This window comes from Macaca mulatta, chromosome 2 (genome assembly GCF_049350105.2).
Source record: "Macaca mulatta isolate MMU2019108-1 chromosome 2, T2T-MMU8v2.0, whole genome shotgun sequence".
In the NCBI taxonomy this organism is placed as follows: Eukaryota; Metazoa; Chordata; class Mammalia; order Primates; family Cercopithecidae; genus Macaca; species Macaca mulatta.
In genome coordinates, this window is record NC_133407.1 from 185,942,272 (window position 1) to 185,966,359 (window position 24,088).

General features: G+C 33.1%; 2 protein-coding genes across 2 annotated transcripts in view; both read right to left on the reverse strand.

Annotated features, from left to right (window-relative positions):
• CRYBG3 (crystallin beta-gamma domain containing 3) overlaps window positions 1-24,088 on the reverse strand; it is a 532,216-nt gene that overhangs the window by 479,096 nt on the left and 29,032 nt on the right. The window lies entirely within an intron of this gene.
• Window positions 1-24,088, reverse strand: part of EPHA6 (EPH receptor A6) — a 927,196-nt gene that overhangs the window by 281,298 nt on the left and 621,810 nt on the right. The window contains exon 7 of the mRNA XM_015129296.3: window positions 8,863-9,025. Within this exon, the coding sequence (XP_014984782.2) occupies window positions 8,863-9,025 (163 nt within the window). The remainder of the gene's footprint in view (window positions 1-8,862; window positions 9,026-24,088) is intronic.

Consider the following 24,088-nt stretch of genomic DNA (forward strand, 5'->3'; position numbering starts at 1 on the left):
TTTTTATTGAAGAGTGGCACCAGGCAAATTAAATTTTTTCCAACTATGCTTTTACGTTTTGACATAAACATATAATATTTAATATTCATATATTTTATATGAATTACTTTTAACCTGACTTGGACATTTTTACAACTCTTTCTTTCAATTCTCAGATTTTTTTTCAGCTCTGAAAAATAATGGATTATCATGTGGATAGAATTTGACCAGGACATACAATTACAACAGGAACCAAAACCCTGTGCTATGTCATCCTTCCAGCCTGTGACTTCCCAAAGGACAGCTTCGTCTCGGCATCATGTGTTTCTACCCTTTCCCTGTAAGAACCATATTTCATATATCATCACTATGATACTCTACAACCAGCTAGAGCTCCCCTAATGCTTTCAAACACCATTCTATCAGTACTTACTGAACAACACAATACTCCTATTCCCTACTTGAGCTTAGTGCATGACCATGCAACAGATGAGGGTGAGTGGTCAACCACAATGAAGAATCATACCAGCAGTTCTGGATAGGCCTCCATATTGCTGTTAATATAATGAGAAATTAGGTTTTCTTCACTTTGTCCTTGATGTTTTTCTGACAACTAAAATACGACTTTTGAAAAGCCACATCAAAATATAAGTCAATAAAGCTGATTTGTGTAGTCTGAAGAATGGCTCTAACTCTTTAAGTGTTACATAGAGAATATATTTTTCACTAAATCTGGGGCAATTTGAAATACCTAAGGACCATTTTTGCTCTCTTTAAGAATTCAAGGTTGTAAAGTCAAATAGCTTCAAAGAAAAATTCAAGCAATTTATATGATGGCTGATAGAAAAAAAAATCCATCTCATATCAAGTCAAATTAAAATCAGACTTTGGGAATGACATAAATCAGGAACTCTCTTATCTCTAGTGTGGTTTAGTGATAAGCTTCCTGAAGACAGAGACCATATATTATCTCCTTCATTTCCTTAGCATTCAGCAGACTGCTTGTTATTAATATATGTACAAAATAAACAAAAATAAAATACTAAAAATATATAGGTAGAATAATAAAATACATGTAATGTGTTTGAAGCAACATTATTTATAAATACTGAGCATTGTGTATTTATTGGATAATATTAATTCATATGCAATTAATTGAATGCCTTCTATTTGCCAGGTGCATGCAAGGCAATATAAGAGGTACAAAACTAAGAAAGAAATGGGGAAATATTAGTCAAAGAGTGCAAGTCTTCAGTTATAAGATGAATAAGTTCTAAGAATCTAAGGTACACCATGGTGACTATAGTTAATAATACTGTATTGACTACCTGAAATGTGCTAAGAGAACAAATTCACACAGCATACACAAATGAGAATCTTTTTAAAAAGGAAACAAAAGAAATGTTCCCTGATCTTGTAAAAACTTCCAGTCAAGGGTTGATGGTTTATATACCAAAGAAATAATATTTTACATGCATTGCTATGTGTTACTGCCTTAAAAATAAGCTACTTTCTGTATTAAGAAATACATCCACTGCTATTTGTTACTTTTGTTTTAAATATGAGCCACACTGTAACACTGCCCTTTGATATGCACATTTTACAACATCTAAGTACCTGTTAATAGTTAATGATTTTCTTTCCAGCTCATTTAGCAAAGTTATGATCTTTAATATTTTGCATATTAAGGCCTTCAATCTGTCTTATGGTACATAAGCCTGGTTCCTATCATTTAAAATCCTTATTTGATCTAGGCATAATTGAAATAAAATATCTTTTTTTTATTTTTGTCAATTCAGTCTCTCTTAAAGGGAGACTTCCACTTTCTGTGCAAACAGTTACTCTTCATCAAGACCCTGCATATTTAAGTAAATCATACTAGCTGCTTTATTTTGCCTCTTTGGAGTGTTATACTTGGTCTACCATGTGTACATTAACACAGAAATATGCATTAAAACACTGCACAGCACTGTGAACTTGATGCATTGAGATTTATAAATAGTCTTCTGAAAATCTGCTTATATTCAAAGACACATTATGCTAAGGCAAAATATAAGTAATTAAGAGAGGGTGATGAATTGGAGGTAATAATAAAAAATAATCATGTAGAAAATTATAAGTAATGACTAGGTGAATAAGAAAAGTGAAAGTACTGAATGGGCAGAAAGGGAACTCAGTTTTGGTTCTAAGCATTAGTATGAAAAGGGCCTAATGCCATAATAACCCCATTCCAATGCTTACTACCTGTGGGTACTGTTAAGTTACTGTACTTCATTATGCTTTACTTTCTTGATCTGTAAAATTGGCATAATAGTATCTTCTGCAAAGGCTATAGTGTTTTGGTAACCAGAAAAGATTTTTAAAAAGTGCTTGGAACATAATTAGAAGTCACAAATATGTTGTTATGAAATCTCAGTGTTTGAACTTACATTAAACTTGTATCACAACCTTCTAAACAAAGCAGGGATTTCTTTTATCACATGCTAAACAGGTTCCCAATTAGCTTCAGCACAAATTCTTATTATGAGGGGCCTTCGTCAACTTATGGGACAGGCCACTTTATATTCAGACACCCTAACTGCTAGAAAATTCCTCTTTTCCACTGATGTTTGCATTTAGATGGCTATGGCTGCCAGTGTTGAAAGTGTGCTATTGATTGGAGATTACTTTAAATTAAAGTCTTATATACTGGAATTTGTCCTCCTCTGGGTAGACTCATAAATATGAAATCTGCCTCCTGCTTGATTAATTAACTTTTTTATTACTCTACCAGGGTCAGCTGGTCCTCTTTCTGCTTCATGCACTACCATTAATAATCATTCCAAAATTTCTGGCTGGTGTTAATAATGATGTAGCTAATTTCATCCTAAGTAATTGAAACAGTACAGACTGTGCTTCAACAGACCGGATCAAACATAATGGAGGTTTTTATAAAAGAGTTTAAGGAAGAAAATGTGTTAACAACAAAATTGTCATTTTACCCTACCTAAAATGCCCCCCAAATTTAGAATTAATGATTAATTTGTAGTTAGATTTGCATATATTATGTTTTTTCATGACTCAAGCCAGTTATAGCTTGTTACTCAAAATAAAGCAAGCAATATTGCTCATCTATGGCAAATAAAATTATCCGATTCTTTCTTTTTGAACTGGTAGGCAACATACTGTTCTTTAGTATTTTAATACTAATATTTAATATTTTAGTATTTCTTTTTCTTTTTGACCTGGCAGGCAACATACTATTCTTTAGTATTTTTGTAAATCATATTTTCTTTATTTATTTGATGACATGTGTATCGGAACCTGCGTGTAAGACATTTTGAGACACAGATATACAGACTATAGTTCTTTATCTCAATGAGTTTACAACTTAGTAAAGAATTACGCCTTTGAACAATAAAATATTTAGAAATTCCAAGGAAGGAGTGATGATTTCTTGCTGGCAAGAACACTTGAGGAAGGCAGCATGTAAGCTACAGTGACTATTTGTAATGGGATCATTTTCTGAATACTCCAGTTGGAAGTCATAGAAGAATCTTAGATATGATGAAGATACAGATTATTTTGTTCATGAAGCATCCAAATAATCTAATTTTTCCAGAGAATACGTTAACTTGGAAAAATCAATAGAAATGATGTCAATTTGGATTACATTTGGAGGGGGACCTGATATCTTGCTGAGAAATTAACATTCTATTCAATACAACATATGCAACGATTTAGAATTTTTAAGTGTGCAAATGGAATTTAGACAAATTAATCAAATAGGGACATAAACATGGATTAGGGAGGAAGAAACTGAAACGTAACGTTGCATCTTATTTTTTAGGATCATTTCCTACCTACAAATTGCTAAAACAAGCCAAATTTCTTATATGTCAACCATACTAAAACAGCTAAATCTTATGTATATTTTCAAAATAATTAAGTGGTTACATTTATTCATTTGTATCTACATACATACCACTTGTTGAAAAATATATAAGGCATGACGTAAGATTTTATTTTGAAATACCCACTATAATGTAATTATTTTATAGTTTGGTTTGTTCATGTTGATTATAATGATTTTTATATGATTATTTTATGTGCTATAAATTTAGTCCATCATTATTACTTTTGGTAAATAATACATTTTAAAATGTTGACAGATATGCCTTTTCTGCTACAAAACTGATTTATGCAGCCTACAGGTGAAAACTTAAATTTACATGTTGTTAAAATGTAAGCTGTAATTAATCTTTTCAGGAAAAAGGAATGCATTGCTTATATGTTGGCAATGTATCAATTCTCATGGGTCATTTAGATAATTATTAAGGCAATGGAAGAGGTAAATTGCCAATTACTACATGTAAAATTCCAATTTTCTTTCAAACACTGGCTTTAAGCTATGGATTCTGTTCCCTTTTGATAGCTCATAAGTTATTTTTTTGGTATTTAAGCAGAAGGTTCAAGCTGGCTACAATCTAGCAGAATACATTTTATTTTGGTTTTAAAACTGCACATGAAAAATTACTTACTGCTACTATAAAATGGAATTTAATGTTATACAAATCTTGCTAGTCTTTTAAATAAAAACAAAAGTTTGATTTCCTTATCTTTATTACTTTTTAAAATGTATAATTTAACAGGATTATTGTTAAAATGTATCAAACATGTTTTTTTTCCAAGCAATTTATAAGTTATGGCTAATATTACTGGTGATGTCAACAATTTTTTATTTTGATTCTCATTTTTTTCAGCAGTGAAAGGCCCAGAAAATAAGCTCAGAAATAATAAGAAATTTGAGGTAGTTAAAATTTGCTATTACAGCTGTATAAGCCAAATAAGACTGTACTTGACCAAATAAGACTGTACTTGTGTGTGTGTGGATATGTGTTACGGTTAATGCTTTGGGGTATAATATAGATTTTATTTTAATATTGAGAAAATTCTTACTAGCTTCTAACACCTAATTTCCACCTATCTTCCAAGAAAATCCACATGAAGTATTTTTATACTCTTACTTTCTTACTACTGATTCTGTAATTTTATTGTGGTTTTGATAAATCTATTCTAAAAAAGTAGGGGCAATCAAGTACAGTACCTAATAATAAGGCCAGTACACAGTAGGCACTCAATAAATGCTGTTAGTGGACATAATATTAACTGTACACTTAGCCCAGCAAGATATCAGTGGATCCATAAAATGCGAACATTGAAATACCAGGAAATAATTTTCTGACTATATATCAGTCAATTTGGTCTATCAATCAATCTGTCTATATTTCTACCTCCGTATACATATATGCAATAAGGAATGTTTTATAGATTTAGGTAGATGGGAAACCAATAGCTCTAGTTCAAGTAGACTCATTTTACGATGCTAACAGTGATAATTGGTAATCTTAGCATTTGTCAGCCAGTTAGAGAATCTCCACTAGCATATTTTGAGACTGAAAAAGAACCAAGCAGTAGTCTCTAAGTGCAAGAGGGTCGCCATAAGTTTTCTTCAGATGCCACTATGTTTGTAGCACAAGTAGCCTGTTAAGAACATTATGATTTTCAAAAGGAATTATTTCATAATTATATTATTGCCTTGGTCATTAGCAAAGTCAAACTTGGACAAAATAAAATAATATGACTAAAAAGAACTGAATTATAAACTACTTAATTTTGTTTAATTTCAAAAATTTGAACCAGATCACCAAATGAGATCACTCCTTTCCAACCCATACCTCATCTCTATGAATGTATTATAAAGTTAATTCAGTGAAATACACAAGAGAGAACTTAATAATAAAGCTGACATTACAATAATTCAGGCACTACTTGAGAAACAAAGGCTATAAAAATTTAAAGAAGAGCCAGGAGGGTATGGAGAGAAAAAGATGGATGCCAACAGTTGGGATTCACATCATCATATCCTTGAATTTATGGGAAACCTATCCATATGCTACTATAGCATTATTCACTGAAATTCTCTCCTGGGTATACACAGCAGGCTTTGAAAATGCTATTTAAAGCTAACCAGGTTTTTTTTTTTTTTAAACGATCCTTTAAATTATTTTCCCTTAGACTGTAAATTGACTTAGGAGCCATTCTATGTTCTCAAACATCAGGTTTAGACAAATATATTATTTTCAGGTTCTTCTCAGACATTTTATCTTTTCAAGATTTTAACCAAAGTCATTTTCATGGCATTCATGAATCAGTAATTCAGAACAGAGTTTTCACCATCTTCTGCTGCCATTGTCAGATAGTTCTAGGGTTCTAATCTTGTACCTCCACTCACTAGGTATCAGATTCCGGTAAAGCTACATAAGTTTCTAAAATGAGGCATAATCTTGTCAGAATTAAATGAGGTAATATGTGTAAATTGCTCAGCATAGAGTCTTGCACGTATTACTAGTCATATTAATCCAGGATTCAAATCCACCAATGGATCCGGCATATTTTCTGGATACATGCAAATGCCCTTAATATGGCTAGAAAGTGCTCTTGGTTTGACCCGTGTAACTCTCCACCTTCATCTATCACCATTTTGCCATTCGTATCTCCTCACCACAGCCACACCAAATTATTTACTCTTTCAATATTTTATGTTGTTAGAGGCCTTTATGCTTTTTCTGTTCCATGACTATTCTTTCAAGAAAGAGTCCCAGCCCCTCACCCTCCGGAAGCCTTTCACCACTCACGTGTACTGAACTCGTCATGTTCATTATGCTGTCACCATACCCTTTGTGTATTTTTATGATAGTACACGTCACTAATCTTGTATTTTTTATTCAAATTTTTTATTTTCCTCCCAGAAATCTAGACTGAAACGCTATTAGCTCTTCTTATTATTTTTTTTTATCCCCAGAGCCTCATACGAGTATGGCGCATATTAATTGTTCTATACATGTTGGTTGAATGAGTGAATTGTACTGAGTCACTTGTGAGTACGAGACCTTTCTTTTTATCACAGAACGTCTGAAGAAACTGTCCTCAAAGTACAGTGAGTTGAAATCTAAAGTTAAAACCAAATCAAACTGTTAATATTTAAATCAGAATTTTTTAGTATTACACTAGATGACCTTCTCTAAAAGTCCCAAATGAACACAAATGACTTATTTAGATTTAGCTCTATGAGTTTATCTGAGAGTGCGTTTCTAACTTAAAAACGCAACACTCAACAATGTCACACTTTAAAAGTCAGGTGAATTTTTTAAATCTGTGAAATAAAACAAGAGAAGTGCAAAGGCTATTAACTTTTCCAGGCTGTGAAAAGAAACACAGCCTAGAAAAGACAATGATTCGACTATCTCGGACCAAACTTTCCTTGGACTGTATCCTTAGCTTTATACCTAGGCTAAGGTTTGACAAGTGGGCAGGGAAAACAAACAAACAAACAAACAAACAGTGAAAAAGACATAACAGGGACAAATCTTTTGATATTTTTATACAGATTTCATTGTGGATCTATGTTTTGTGATCATTATACTCTACTCCCAATAATTTTCTCTCTAGTTTAAAAAGTCAAGGTCTCCAGCAGAAATTCAAATGACTAATACTGATACAAACACTCAAGTCACAAGTATTCTTTTTATTAATTAGGTTACTCATTCTCCCTAAGCTGGGGTCCTTCTTACTTAAATATATCAGCACTTTCTCCCTTTGTAGTTAGATATAATTGTAACAAAGAAGTTCTTAAGTGTGAATACTATTCATCAATGTAAAACAACAAAAATATTCCTTCTGTCACAGATCTGAAACCCAAGTAGCTTCATTTTGAGGGAGTAATAAACTGAGAAACTACGGCCTATTTCATGGTCTTACAAAAGACACTTCATAAAAATACAAATGATAAGATGTAGTAGGATGGTGGAGTAGCTAACAGCATAGGCCTTTGAATAAAACACGCTTCCACTTCAAATTTTAGCTTAGCTTCATACCAGTTGCTTAAATTTGGGCAAATTGTTCAACTCCTTTAGGTTTCTGTTTTCTTATAGGTAAAATTACAAAAATAATACTTGTCTCACTGGCTGTTGAAAGGTTTGAATGAACAACTCCATGTAAAATATTTCATGTCATTTTAGGCATTTTTAGGGGCTCAATAAATGCTATCTATTATTATTGTTATCTATAAGGAATTAGTATAATAAATTTACTTTTATGGAATTATTATGTTAATACAGTATTTTAACAATGATGGAAACAGATTTTTCTTATATATTTGGACACTTTTTCATAAAGATGTCTGGCAAAAGCAAACCCTACTATTCTCACAAAGAGAGCAGTAAGATGGATTTCTGAAGGCCAAAAAGAGTTCACTGGTAAAGCTGGATTTAGAATGAATAAAAGACCTCAAAGCTGATGTTACATGACATTGGACCATCTCACTCCCTTTACCTCCCATTTTGGTTTTCAGCATGTTGAGGCTCCGGAATTAACGTGGGTTTCTGATGAAGCCCATGTATCCGTACTTAAACTTATAATGTACATGTCACTGGTGTTCATCTCCTGACCACTGTTTTTATTGACCTGAGATAAAAAGCCAAAGCTGCACAATTCTGAATTGCTAAAATCATTTGTTCATGGCTTTATTCTCTTCCAAGTTTTCATTAGGATCATATCATGATGCCAGGACTGGTGAACTATTAGGCATCCATAAAGACTCTGTGTAATAGCATAAAGGGCCACATTTTGGCCATATTACAATGGTGGTAGAGTAAGGAATTTCATGAAAGCATTTAATGATAGCACAAAATATTAACTGAAATGACTGTGTGAGTATTTACATGAAAAAACTCTAATTTAAATGAACTATTAAAAACATGGGACACCCGGTTTTTAAATATCAGGTCAAATTGCAATGATACTAAATTCATATCCTACTGTATATCCTTGCGTGAAACTTACTTTCATCTCCTGTTTCAAATTCAAATTTCTGACTGTAGCCACTGTATCCCATTGCAGTTCTCACTCGGATGTGAAATACATACTTGGTGGCTGGCTTCAGACCTGTGATGATGACACTGGGGGCCTTGGACCTTGTGGAAGAGTAGGTCAGCTGCTCATGTTCCTGGGGGACAGAAAAAAAGGAGAAAGGAAATGAAATGGAGTTATTCTACCTTTTCCTAGAAACATTCCAAAGTTTAATTGAGGAATTATGCTCTGAATACTCAAAGTATTGATTACAAAGTAGTGTCAGCATGGTTTTCCATAATTTGGCATTTAGTTGTTTATCACAACGATGCACATGATATGGTCCTATTTGGAAATTTATTAAGAAAGATGATTAGTCTTATATACACTGTACTTGTATTTTTGGTGATTTAGATTCCTGACCCAACTCTAAGAAATGGTGGTGGTGTGAGAATATGTTTACATAGAATGGCAGCTGCATCTTGAGCAAAACGGGCACATCAGATCAGACCACACCAGCAGAGTGCAAGGAGCAAAGGTGGGAGAATTCAAGTACCAGCTACTCACTTCTACCCGCAGGTAGTGCCAAAATGCCGGCGCTATCCGTGGGTAGACCTGTGGGTGAAAGGAGAAATACATTAATTGCTTTTTAAAGTTTGAAATCTTTCATCCTGAAGTCAATTACTTTGTGCTGTACTTCAGTGTTCCCCCAGTAGTAAAACCGGAAATTGAGTCAAATTTAGGAAATAAAAAGATGAATTGTTTCCTGTAAGGGAGAATTGACTCCTCCCCTAAGTATTAGAGTTTATTTCTAAACATATATTAGTTACATAGTGATTGTGAAGTAGATTCACAAATAATCTGCCCATGGAAAAGCACTGGAGACACAGAAAGGCATGAAAGACTTACCACACCTGCAGAATCAGGCAGGGCTTGAGGCTTGGTTCTCAGTCTCTTGCATGAATTGCCAAATTATCTCACTTCACTAAATGGAAGTGAACTTGCCAGGGCTTTCTGGATGATCTAGGCAGTCAGGGTTTGTTACATGATCTCTGTTGCCCACTACCTCAGAACAGGACAGTTCATTTTACCTGTCTGTGTAAGAGATTGTCCACAATATGCTGGTAGTGGGGACAAATTAAACCTACACTGTTTTTGTATGGTGTTATTTTTCAATAACTTTACAATGATATTTTAATAGGGTATCTGGAAAAAAATGCATTTGTGTAAACAAAAGCCATAGGTCAAGCTAGGTCAACAGGCCCTCAAGTTAATTTCCACCATTCTCATAAGAAACCTAGAGATTTTCAGAGATGAAAAATGACTTTCAAGGTCACTAGTTGAATCATCCATTTGATGTTTAAATTCTGTCTATAATATTCCCATCAAAATTTCATCTAGTGTTTGCCTGAAAACCATTGTTATTTAGGAGAACTTCCCAACTAACAAGACAAGGTATGAAAATGTACACATATGGAGAATGTGTAATATATTACTTCATGTATTTGCTGGTGACGCTTTAAGATTTAGAACTATGAAAATCATTTCTCTTAAGCTACTTTGCAGAAAAAGGTCTTATCTTAAGGATCATTTTTAAACTTTATGACCTCCCTTGTCAGAACTTTATATGCTATATGGTTATTCTGTGTCTAGCTAAAGAACTGAATTTGCCATTTATACCCCAAATAATAGAACTGCGTATTAAACATAAAGTACAAAGAAAAAAATGAGTTAAGAACAGCAATATTTTAAGTAAAAAAAGACAATACCAAAAAACTGCAACTTATATTTATCTCTAGGTGATTTTAAGATTAGAAAATAAATAAATATTTATCAACCTAGCATAAAATACAAGGAAATAAAGTCTATAAATCATCGGTGGTGACAATGAGCTGTTAGGGGTTAAATGTAGGAGCTTGCTCATATCAAGGCATTTATAATTAGGTGGCTTAAAACACATGTTGTGGAGAAAAAATTCTTGTGAGCTATTAGAAAAAAAGATATTGTTTCTGGCAGGAATTTCTAGAACATTTGGATTTTTCAATCTCATATACAAGAGGAGAATATGCTACTTTTCACAGAATTTCTACAACATAAGAGTTATGGTGCATTTTGAGTGCTGTTTCACAATGTGAAATGATGACTGAGATAAGAACTTTCAAGCAATGAAAAAAAGCATTTAGTCTTATCCCAAAAGAGAGAAGATATGGTTCAAAAGTTTACTCTTAGAATGGCCCCAGGATAATTACACATCTTATCCTTGTTGCTTCCCCAAAAGATAGCTAAATAGTAATTTCCTATTCAGTAAAGTTATAGGGAATAAAGGACACCTTTTGTAGGCAGCTTTTAGCATTTTTGTTGTTACATACAAAAGTGTACCTGCAGCTAAATCCTTGGAATAAAAATCCAACAGTAGCAAGTGTACTTAAAGGGTTCTTCAGCCTGAATCACTCACCACTGGTGAGTGCTGCTGCCTTGTCTTATGTCTTGCAGCTTGCTGACATGATGAGGAAGAGGGTCCAGGAAGAAGCAGTCACAAGAATTCTTCACAGTACACAGCAGACCTCTCTCCTCCTGGTGTTTTTAAGCTCTTGGGAAACGAAGTTAGCTTTTATCTATGTTATGCATAGGTAGGACACTATCGTGCCAGAATTTTGGCCAGTTGCCTTTCTGCTGATGCATCAACTCCAATTCAAAGGTGCTGTCACCAGGTAGAGACCACACTTTGCCACAGAGCCATTGAGATGTTTTCTCCATCCTGGCAGGCTGAATTTTGAATAGTTTAGATAGGGTATGTTGGCATGCTTTTCTGGAGTTTGTACCATGATGGCACTGCTAGCGGTATGACACGTAAATCTTCAACTCAGCTAGGGAACACATCCCATTGTTCATAAAGTTCTATTTCTCATCTTTGCTGAATCTGTAATAAAATTCTTCTTCTCATTCTTAATATTATTTATTTTTGTAATTTCTTTTTTTCATGATCAAGATTTCCAGAGGTTCAAAGACATTTTTGGCTTTTTCCTATTTTTTTAATCTATTATATTTGATATCTGTTCTTACTATAAATTTTCTTTCTTCTTTCTACTTTCTTCTTTGTTAGTTATGTTGTCTTATAACTTCTTATGTTTCATGTTTAACTCAATATCAGCACATTCTTTCAAATATATAATTTAACCTTACAGATTTCATGCTAAGTACTGCCATAGTTATACTTCATAAGGTTTCATAAAATGTATTATTAATTGGTTCTAAGTACTTATTAATATCAAAAAATATGATTAAAATTTTTTTTTGTGGCAGATCCAGAACTATTACTTGCACATTTTTGTGGATTAAGAGATGGTATCAGGGAGTAAATAAATGGTATAAAATGAACCTCCAAAGGCATAGTCCCATGGGCTGCAAAGCAACTGAACCGTGAATAGTGCAGTGGATGCTCACTGGCTGAGAGCACTGGCCATCTTGTGCACTAATGCTTGCTGGCTGAAAGTGAAACAGCTTGTGGCATGACCTCTTCTTGGATGAGCACAGAAAATAGCACCAATTGTGGGAAAAAATCATCGAGAAGCAACAAAATTTAACACATTTTTAGTTGTAACATTTTCTAAAATAAAACACATATACAATTCCTGTTTGATATATTTGTATCCGAATTAAAATAATAGTTCAGAACCAAATAGTGTGAACACAGAGCACTGTCAAACAGGGCAGGCACATACTGTTCTCTAGAGATACTGACTTTTACTTATGATTCTTTTCCCATGGGAAGACCCTGGCACTTACATTTAGGTTCTGATCCTTCCAAGATGCTGAGAATGAAGGCTTTTCTGGGAATCATATTGTCACACTGAACCTTTCATTTACCAGAAATACTGAAGTTAGCTTTATCTCTATAGGTGTCAACTTTTAGAGGTGTCAACTTTTTATGGCAACTAAAAGGGATCCTCTTGCTAGAGTCTGGAACCTGTTAGAATTCAGTCTGAAAATTATAACTTAGTGAAAAGAAATAGGCTCAGGTGTTCAGACCCTATGGTATATCTTTCTACAGTCAGATGTAACAGGATCTGTATCGATAGAAGACCGCATGGAGAGAATTCTAGGTTAGAGTTCTCCTGTCTTGGATGTTATCTTGATTCTGCTTCTATTATGTACTCTGTCAAATTACCTTTTAGGTTTTGATTTACTCCTCTAGAAGACTCATTCATTCTACAGGAATTCATTGTATCTCATGGTATGTATAAGGTTCTAGAGCACTTTTTTAGGTGTAGCTTACGTAATCACCAAAGTTCTACCTAGCGTTTCAATTTGATATTTTTTTAATGTCAGAAATTCAGGTGTTTTCCCTTCTGCTGTGAATCATCGTCACCACTCCTCATCACCCTCTCTTGGGTTTACCATTTCCGTTTATGGGAATAGATTCAATAGACCAGCACAGTGGTCATCTTTTAGCTGGTTTGCTTTCTCCTAAAGTCTTTGGGCCTATTGGGATTTCTAAAAGGTGTCACCTCTTTTATTTTTAATTTTAAATTAATTGGATTAAATATATGATTAAAATTATATTTTAAGTTATTCTCTAGACATATAAATCTAAAGACATAACAACAATCATAATAACAATGATTTATGTAGAGCTTTACAATTTACAAGGTGTTTTCACACACATTTAAAAATTTAATCCTCATAATAGTCTTGTGAAATAAGAACTGGTAATATTTTTATTTCCATTTATCTATGATCAAATTAGTCCAGAAAGAATAAGCAAATTAGCAAAGCAAGTCACACAACTTGGCTTCCATCTAAGTTTTGCTTTTTCCACTACACCCCATTTAAGCAAATATGTCCCGAGTATATATGTCTATGGATTAGACTGAGCCAAAGTAGTTTTTTTCCACACTTTATGTTCTCAACCATCTATACACTAGAAGTAACTTTAACACAGCTTATGGACCACATAGTAATGATTTGTTGGCTAATCATTAGACTATGTTTATATGAACAACTAGTTCCTCAACTGGAAAAAAATTCTCAACACCAAATGTTTAAATATACATTTCAAAGGTAAAATTATTTCTATTAAGGTTAACAAATCCATGCATGCTGCCCTTATTTTTATTTTCTATTGATTTTATGTCATATAGGCAGATATTAAGTAATATAGGAGGCAAATAAATCACCCAATCTTGCATGGAATATAGTATTATGGTTCAAGCCTGGGAATAGAATTTGTTTAATAAAGTCCAGGAGATTCTTTTAGAAGTTTTGATGTATAAAGGTAACTTCCTGGCTTTAAGTCATACCCATTTGAAAATAATAGGAATAGGTGCAAGTGCTATTAATATGTAATAATAATAATAATAATACTCTACTATTCAAATCTTTTCTTTTTTGGGGGATGATTTAATTAAGATAGTTGTAAAGCTCTTGTTCTACTGGCTAGAGGACTGAAGCTATAGATTGTTTGAGAAACAAAATAACATCAAAAAATAGATATTAATGGTTCTGCTAGAAGTCATCTAAGTCATTTACATCCTTTCTCTCTCTCTATTTTTGTTTGACTTCCTCATCCTGCCTCTCTGTCACACTCACAAATATATACACTCACATTCATCAGACTGTGGAGATGTTTCCAGGATAATCCTCTCAAAATAAACAAAAATAAATAAATTAAAACCACATTTAGAACATGATTTATTATCTGCAGAAGGATATTGTGCCAGGATAAATCAAGAATTGCGGGGCCTAAAAACCTAAAGTTTGAAAGGCTCTCAAAAAATCTTATTGCCTAAACTACGGCATTAGCAAAGCTGAAAGTCTTTTACTTGAATTAAAGGAAGGTATTTCACATGGCTCTGAAAAAAGAAAAGTTTGAATACTACATTTGGTCAGCATTTGACAATTACTTTCCAAAGGAAATAGACACTGAACCCAGCTGTTGGTCCTTTTAAAAATGAGTTCTACCTGGGTACACATAGTCATCATATTCTGGTTGAAAGGGTCCTTAATATTTTCATATCTCTACTTTGATGTTTCAATCTTCTGACTACTAATGTGGATTCTCAAGCTCTGTAGGGGCAAACATAAATATATTTGTTCTTGGAAAGGGCAGACTTCTGTATATTTAATATGTGAATATTCTGGTTTCTTCTTCAGTCTATTTTTTTTTTTTTAATTTTTGAGTCAGAGTCTTGCTCTGTTGCCCAGGCTGGAGTGCAGTGGCATGATCTCCAACTCTGGGGTTCAAGCAATTCTTCCATCTCAGCCTCCCAAGTAGCTGGGACTACAGGCACAAGGCACCACACTTGGCTAATTTTTGTATTCTCAGTAGAAACGGGGTTTCACTGTGTTGGCCAGGCTGGTCTCGAACTCCTGGCCTCAAGTGATCCTCCTGGTTTGGCCTCCCAAAGTGCTAGGATTATAGTCGGGAGCCACTGTGCCCAGCTCTCTTCAGTCCCTTTTAGCATTTAATTAGAATAAATCAATCCCTGAATAGTTATCAACTCTGAGTGCACTCCAGTTCAAAATTTACAAAATAGAGTACCAGAATGAGTTATGTGTGAACCCCTGAACTGAGTTATACCACTTCTGTAAAATAGGAATAATGATAAAAGAGCTTATAGTTATAAAAACTCATCCATGTTTATTCTTGTTTCTAAGTTGCCTTGATTCATCTGAAGTTTTAATCTACTCCTTTTTAAAAACTCATTGGAGAAAATCTTACTCTACTCTAGTCAAATCACAAAGTATAGAAAAACATTCTTTGTAAAGCATAACTTAATTATCTTACAAAACTTAAAAATAACAGTTTTTTAAATATACTTAGAAAATGTCTCTCTTAAAGTTTGAATGAAAGAAATCATCGTTTTCTCTCTGCTAGTTGGAAATGTTTACTTAGAAACTCTGAGAGAATTAACTTAAAAAAAATTTAGAAGTAATCAAGAGAAGTCAGTTACATAGTCCACATAAAATTATCAGTGATTTTCCTGTATACCAGCAATGACCAGTTACATTTTAAATATTTTAGTCACTATAGTAACACAGACCTTATAATACCTAAATATATCAAAAAAAGTATATAGGACCTATATAACTCTATGTATAATATTTTACTGTGGGAACAAAAAAAAAATTCTTTTTTTTTTTTTGTCTTATTGCAATGCTTTAGCACAATATTGCAGAGTAACGGTAAAAGCAGAAACTTTTTCTTTTCTTTTTTAATTGAACAGCTTCTAATTGTGTTATAGTTAAATATAATTATGTCTGACTTAGGTTTTTGGCAGATGTCTAGTTGAGGAGTTTTTCTTCTTACATTGTAGTTTTGTTTGTATTTTGTTTTTAAAATGTGAAATGAATTCTGGATGTTATAAAACAATTTATCTGTTGCAAAGTGAATTTTACATTTTTCTTCTCAAAAAAGTATATACTTAGGCAGAACTAGCTTTGCATTCCTAAGATAAACCTTTCCTGTTAACACTGGTTCCTAACATATTCGAATTTTTATTGCAACTTTGATTTCAATATGATAATACTTCAGGCTAAAAATTTTAAGCATATACTTACAAGTTATCTCAGTTTACAGTTTTCTTTTTTCAGTCTCGCGATATTTGGGTTATACTATATTTAGAGAATGGATTGCAAAACTTTCCACTTATTAATGTTCTGGAATAACTGACACAACATGGGAATTATCTGTTCTTCGAAAACTTCATTGAAATGGACCATGTTGGTCGTAGACACTTGACTATCATTTAAAGTTATATTATGCTATATTCAGATCTTCTTCTTCTTCAGTTTTGCTAATTACCAGAAAATTATATTTGTTTTATATTTATTGATAAAAATTTACATATAGTCTTGTCGTATTAAAAATCTCTTCCATATGTAAATAACATTTCCTATTATTTTTAGGCAAGCTTGTTTATTTAATCAATCTTTTAAAAACACCAGCTTTTGATTTTCAGATCAAATATTAGTGATTCTATTTCATTAATTTTTGATTTTACACTTGCTCATTCCTTCTAATTACTTTGTTTTCCTGCATTGGTCATATTTCACAGTTTTAGATATGTGAGGATCTCAGTGTTTTTCATTTTAAATAGTTTATAATTTGTCTATTATGCTTTAATATATCATTTAATATAACATTAAAATTTTTAAATAAATAGATTGGAGATGTGGTGGTTTTTTTTTTTTTTTTATTTCTCTGATTTTGTTTTTTTTGTTTTTTTTTTTTTTTTGAGACTGAGTCTGGCTCTGTCGCCCAGGCTGGAGTGCAGTGATCGGATCTCAGCTCACTGCAAGCTCCGCCTCCCAGGTTTACGCCATTCTCCTGCCTCAGCCTCCGGAGTAGCTGGGACCACAGGCGCCCGCCACCTCGCCCGGCTAGTTTTTTGTATTTTTTAGTAGAGACGGGGTTTCACCGTGTTAGCCAGGATGGTCTCGATCTCCTGACCTTGTGATCTGCCCGTCTCGGCCTCCCAAAGTGCTGGGATTACAGGCTTGAGCCACCGCGCCCGGCTATTTCTCTGATTTTGTTAACGGTTTGCAAATAATTATTTCTGCTACAGGAAAGTGGTTGAAATTTTTTTGTCCTGATATAAGATCAATATGTATGAATTCTTTTAAGTGTTTAAAAATAATTAGTAAAATTTCAGAATTTTAGGAGCAATATGCTATATCAATTGAGGAAACCAAACTCTTTAGAAAATTCTTCATTAGAGAGTGTCTGTAAGATGTTTTATAATCTTCGAGTATGACTATATATTTCTCAATTTTGCCTTATATTTCCAACAGATAAAAACTGTCCAAGGAATATAAGACTGCCATTTCAATATTTTAAAGGTATTACACAGTAAGGAAATTAGACATCTTAAATAAAACAATCTTTAAATTATTTGATTCTAACCAGCATTTAGCACTTAATTTTATACCATTTGGTCCCCTCCTCTACTTATTGAATGTGTGTCCATATACATCCTCAAGTGGGCTGTAATTTCCTGAAAAATGTACTTTACATTTCCCTCAAAAAACAAAACAAAACAAAATGAAACAAAGGACTGCTGGATGCATAGTCAGTATTTAGTAATGTTAATTGATTGATATCCACAAAGGAATTGCTAAGCCATTTAACATAAGGTGTACCTACTGCAGCTCTGGTCACATATCATTGGGAACTGAACTACTAAAATTGCTCCTTTGACGTAGGGGTACACATTAGGATAGCTTTCAGCTCACACTGATTCTCCAATAACCAGATCTAACTGTAATCTACCAGTGACGTAAGATGCAGCTGGCCAATTGTCCCAGAAACAAGAGCAAGCTAGAATAACTATAGAATTCTTTTCATTATTGAACCCTTGATGAGAAACTTCACTGAACCCATGACGAAGAAACGTCACTGAAGTTGAATAAACTTAGCTTTCCTGGTTCCTGCCTTTCTGAGGTTGGGAAGTTCCACTCTGCCTTAGATTCTGCATTTTGACAACATTAAATAGTAGTGGCAGCTGGGTTCTGTTGTTGGCAACCAAGAGAGTTGTTTTCTCGCATTCATTAAAATGCACAAGAGGGAATTTCTAATGTTGGGGGTGAGTAGAAAGGGTTAAGAAGTTCCTTGGTGGTTTAAGCTAGTGGGTAGGGTGCCCTAAAATGTTTTTCTTAGGTAAAAATTAGCCACTGCTGTGGCAAAATTGCAAATATGTATAAGGAAGAAAAATGTAGAAGTAGTTATTCCATGTACACAACTACTTTTTGACTACATTTCTAGAGACGTATCATTAAGTATTCTACTACTATAATTTACTACAATCAACTCTTGATTATTCGCAGTAATCCAAAATTGCAGATAACCCCAAATCACTTTGAACTGCATTCATGACTATTTTCATATATTCCTACCAATGTGTACCTTGTTTCACCTAAAATGAATATTTAATGCATTCCTGAACATTAAATATTGAACAGTAGTAGGAGATGGCACAGAAGTACACCAATGATAGAGGAATATTGATCTGTAATTAAACATTTGTAATTGATTTTCATAAAACAGATAACATATATACATAATGAACTGGTTGAAATAGTGGTGATATTTACTGTTGGAGAAAATGGCCTATTTATTAAAGTGTGATCTTTTGAAAATACTGGTGTTAGAATGAGACCAATAGTCCTAGTTGTAGTCAGTTCATCTATGAAAATTGGAAAGGTTATACCTATATCAAAGGGTCAAGTTTGTTGTAAGATAAACTAAAATAATATGTAAAATGTTTTACAGGATCCAGCAGGTATGTAATGTAGCATTGTTTCTTTCTTTTAAGAGTAACTGTCAATAGGTGGTGCATTTATTCCAGGGCAATGATAGACTTGTGCCTAAAGGTCATTTGCAGATGCTGTGACAAGTCTTAAAAAATGTTGTGTTTACTTGCTTTTTAACCTTTATATTCCAACTGCTTAATACAGTATGCCTAGCATATTGTAGGCTCTCATGATATATTGTCCAATTGATTGAATTAAAAAATGAGTGAATTAATTGCTCTATAAGTTTAGCTCTTAAATTCTTAAATATTATTAGAGAAATTTAAACTGTGTTGGCATAAATTCATGACGATTCAAATGGGAGATAAGAAAAATTACTTTTGCTAGCATATAGTGCTTCTACAAGTTCAATGTAATAATATTGTATCAGTATAGCGTACTTGTTTTCTTAGGAGTATTGTGGAGAACGTCCAAGATTTTACTTGCCAAAAATATTTTATAAACAGTATGCTATACAGAAACTAAGATATGTGCTGAAATATCTTTTAATACATATTCTTGATATTTATTCAGTTTTAACTTTCTCAGCTATCTTCATGTAGCCTACCTGTAGATAGATGAGCTACAAATTTTTCTTCTGTGCTTTACTACTCTATAAATATTAACAATGATGTTCAACTAAAAATTAAATGCTTCAAGTTTGATACTTGGCCCTGAAGAAAGTGCCTTCATTCCAACATTTCTTAATAGTATTTATTAAAAGTATATCATAGTCAAACAACGAATTTGTCATTCATTCTTAAAGTTTTAGATCATTTACCAGAATTTTAAAATCATGTATAAATTTGGTAATAACAATATACAGATAGAAAAAACTCAGAAACATAAATAGCAGAGAGCAAAACTTTTAAAGAATACATATTTATTGGAGTACTGAGGGTAGATAAAATGATTTGAAAGGGGGAAAATGAAGAGGAAAAATTATATTCATTATAAGAAAATTTGAGGCTGGGTGTGGTGGCTCACACCTGTAATCCCAGCACTTTGGGAGGTAGAGTCAGTAGAATCACTTGAGGCCAGGCGTTTGAGACCAGCCTTGGCAATATAGTGAGACTCCGTTTCTACGAAAACAAAAACACCACCAAAAAATTGAGTATTACATTTAGTTTAAGCATTTTTAGAAGAGTTTACAAATCCCTGCCGATGTCAGTAGTTTAGGTCAAGTATTAAAACAGCCACATAAATGCTAGATAAAAACAACTTTGATGATAAAAGTTAGCATTAGCAACAAATGCCACCGAGAGAAAATAACACGCTAAGCATCTTTAGAAACATTAATACACATATGTTGATTTATTCAAATATAAATGCTATTCCAAATGTCAAACTGAACATTTTCAAAGTTAAATCATTATAATGACATGGCAGAACGGAGTGGCAGAAAACTAGAATGGCAACACGTGCATGGCCCTTTGATTAATTATATCTAATTTTGGATGTGGATTGAAAAACAACAAAAGTGGGGAAAATAATATTTGTTTCAAAAAGAAAAATCTAGATGATGGATATTTTAATTTGCTTCACTATAGTAACTTTTTAAAATCATGCATATTCCGTAACATCATGTCATATACCAGGGGTGTCCAATCTTTCGGCTTCCCTGGCCACACTGGACGAAGAAGAATTGTCTTGGGCCACACATAAAATACACCAACACTAATGATAGCTGATGAGCTAAAAAAAAGAAAAGTAGCCAAAAAAAAAAAAAATCTCATAATGTATAAGAAAGTTTACAAATTTGTATTCGGCTGCATTCAAAGCCGTCCTGGGCCGCATGTGGGCTGCGGGTTGAACACACTTGTCGTATCTCTTAATTATACACAATAAAATTTATTTAAGAAATATAGTGCATTGAATTTTTTTTTACAGTAGTGCTAATTGGATTATAGGATAGGTTAAGAATAATAAAAGGTAGCAGATAAAATTCTTTGAAAAAGAAATTACCAGAGAACAAATGCTGGTTGACTGGCATCCAAAACTGTCTTTTGGTTGCTAGAATTTCCAACAGAATTAAAGTAAATAAGGAAGATAAGAAGGGTAAGTTTTCACTAGAGGAAATTGCTTGTAAAATATGAAAAATTATTTTGCAAGAATGTCTTCACTGAAAAACAGTATCATTTGTGAATATATGTAAAGTCATACATTTGTCCAAATCAGCTACAAAACACAGTAATGTAAGAGCTGCCTCTTGCATTGAAAATCCAGCAGAAATTCATTTAAATATATAAGCATGGGAATTCCTTACCCTCATTTAGGACAGGGGACAAAAATCTGTAATTATTTATTTTTCATTTTTTTCCCATTTAAGTATATTTTGTCACCATGGTGGAACTTTAAATTTTTTTCATATTTGTTTTGTAAGCCCTAATTGTGATCTGATATAGATATATTTGTTTTGTTCAAAATGAAAGCAGATATCTGTTAAGATTGATATACAAAGCTACAAAGCATTCAAGAAATAGTTTCTCCTCCCCAAAATAAAGATTCTAACCTTCTTTATAAGTAAGTTATATAGTCTTGACTCAAAAATTATCCTATTATGCTCTAAATAACCCAACATTTTCAAATAATGATCTAACTTATTACTGATTTTGAATTTCCTCAGAAGATATCAAATGTATGCTTCAAGATTTATAATAAAATAACATAAAATGTAGGCTTGTCAAGATACTATAACTGGGAACTAAATATCTCATCACCGAGCAACTATAAGTAATATAATACTAATAAATACATTGCAATAATTGACAGCTTCCTGAAGCCCACATCTTCACACACAAAAGGTTTCTGTAGTTCTAATAAGATGTTTAAAATTAAACATTTGAATGTGAAAATATTTGCAGATAGTTTTAAATGCGAGTAGAGTAATTCAAGGCAAAGCAAGGTTGTTTTACAGAAACATTATGTTAATCTGCATTATTATCAAAGAGTGAACAAATTTATTTACTCATAAACCTACGCTGGTTTTAAAATCAAATTGGAAAGAAAGAAAAATACCTATGATGAAGCCATAAGTTAAATTTAGAGTAAAAGATAACTCCACGACAGTGAAGAGCCCTGTTCTGCAGAGGTCACCCAAGTTGCCCATGTTAAATATTCATGGAGTATGTATTTAGGGGCCTGGGGTGCTAGTAATGCTTGCTATTTCCTTGGTCAGGCAGAAATCTCATTTTCAAAGTTGGATAATTTCATCTGTATATATTGATTGTTGTAAATACATTGGCTCAACTCAATGCATAGTCCAGATTCAAATAACTGAAAAACTCATTTGTGGAAGCTTTCTTTTCACAATTTTGTTCTTTATTTTTTCTCTCTCCTTTTGATTTACTTTTATGAATTAACTGTTTTTTACCCTATAATGTTTCCAGATACAAACACAACTACTACATAGACGTCAAGTTTTTAGGATGTCATGCATATTCAAAATGAACAAATTTGTTTTGAGCCAGTACTGAAAATATATATTTTTAAATTATTACAAATGAGAAGCAAAGCAAATAATGTAATATTATGAAGGCCTAAAATCAAGTAGTATGGTAAAATAAAGATGGTTGTAAATTCTATTACATTCTTCTCATGGAAAAGTCAAATCTGTGCTCCCTTTTCTTGAATATGATCTAGTCTATGACTGATTTGACCAATAAAGTAGGGTAGAAGTGATGAGCTGCCAGTTCCTGGCTCAGCCTCAAAGAAAACTGACAGTTTACACTTTTGTCTTGGAGCTCTGTATGGCAGTCTATGAGGTATGGCTGGTCTGAGACTGCCACGCTATGTGGAAGCCCAAGACAATCATGTGGAAGAGGAGCCTTAGAAAGACAGAAATGGCAAGGTTAAGGGGTAGGGACGGTGGGAAGAAAGGCAAGAAAGAGAGGTGAGAGAGATAGAAGGAGTATGATGAGCTGATGCCTAGCCATTCTGCAGGTGTTCCATCCCCCAGCCATCGTTTTACCATCCCAGTTGAGGTTTAGATTATGAAGCAGACATGAGCTGCCTCTGCTCTGTCCTGTTTGAATACCTTGACTAGTAGACTCAAGAGATACAATATTTACGAACTATAATTTTTAAGCAACTGCATTTTGGCTTAAAAATTATGCAATAATAGATACCTGGAATAAGTAGATTAAACGTTACTCTGCATTTCACAGTCCTCAATTCTAATATGGAACAGTTCACTGATTCATTTTTTTTTTTTTTTTGGTCACTAGATTGACTGATGCTATTTTGCCTTCACACATAAAACTTAATCAAAATAAACACTACAATTATCTGGTTCTTTGGAAGGATATATGACTTTTTAGCCTGAAATGACATGTCAGATTAGTCAAAACAAATCAATTGAATGTATAAACAGGACACACTGCAGTTAACTTTTTTTTTAAAGTGAACACTTTCATACTGCTTACTATATTGTAAGCATAAAGAACTCTCAATAACCAAGAAAATTCTCAAAGCTACTATATGAAGTAAGTCTTACAGATGACAAGATCACTCAGTAAATTACCGGTAGGGCTTGGATTTGAACCTACGAAATCTAGCTCTAAATTCTATGTGTTACTTATTACACAATGCAGCTCCCAATGTGAGGTATTGCAATACAGCTAAATGTCACTAAGTGATTTATGTATTAACTATGTTAGATTTTATATTTTCTGTTTTATTAATATATTGGGAAGCACAGACGTAAGAAATAAAGAAATAATAATATGCATTCTATATACTGAAATAAGTCACAATTCTAATCATAGTATAAGAACCTCTGAAATTCAAAGCACTTAGTCTAACATAAAAATGCAATGTGTTCGGTGGTAAAGTATTTTCTCCATGGCCTGAATTAAGACCATTAGAAAGCACCAGGCCGTGATGGCAGTAACCATCTGATGACTGTTCTCGTGCACCCCGTGTCCAGGGA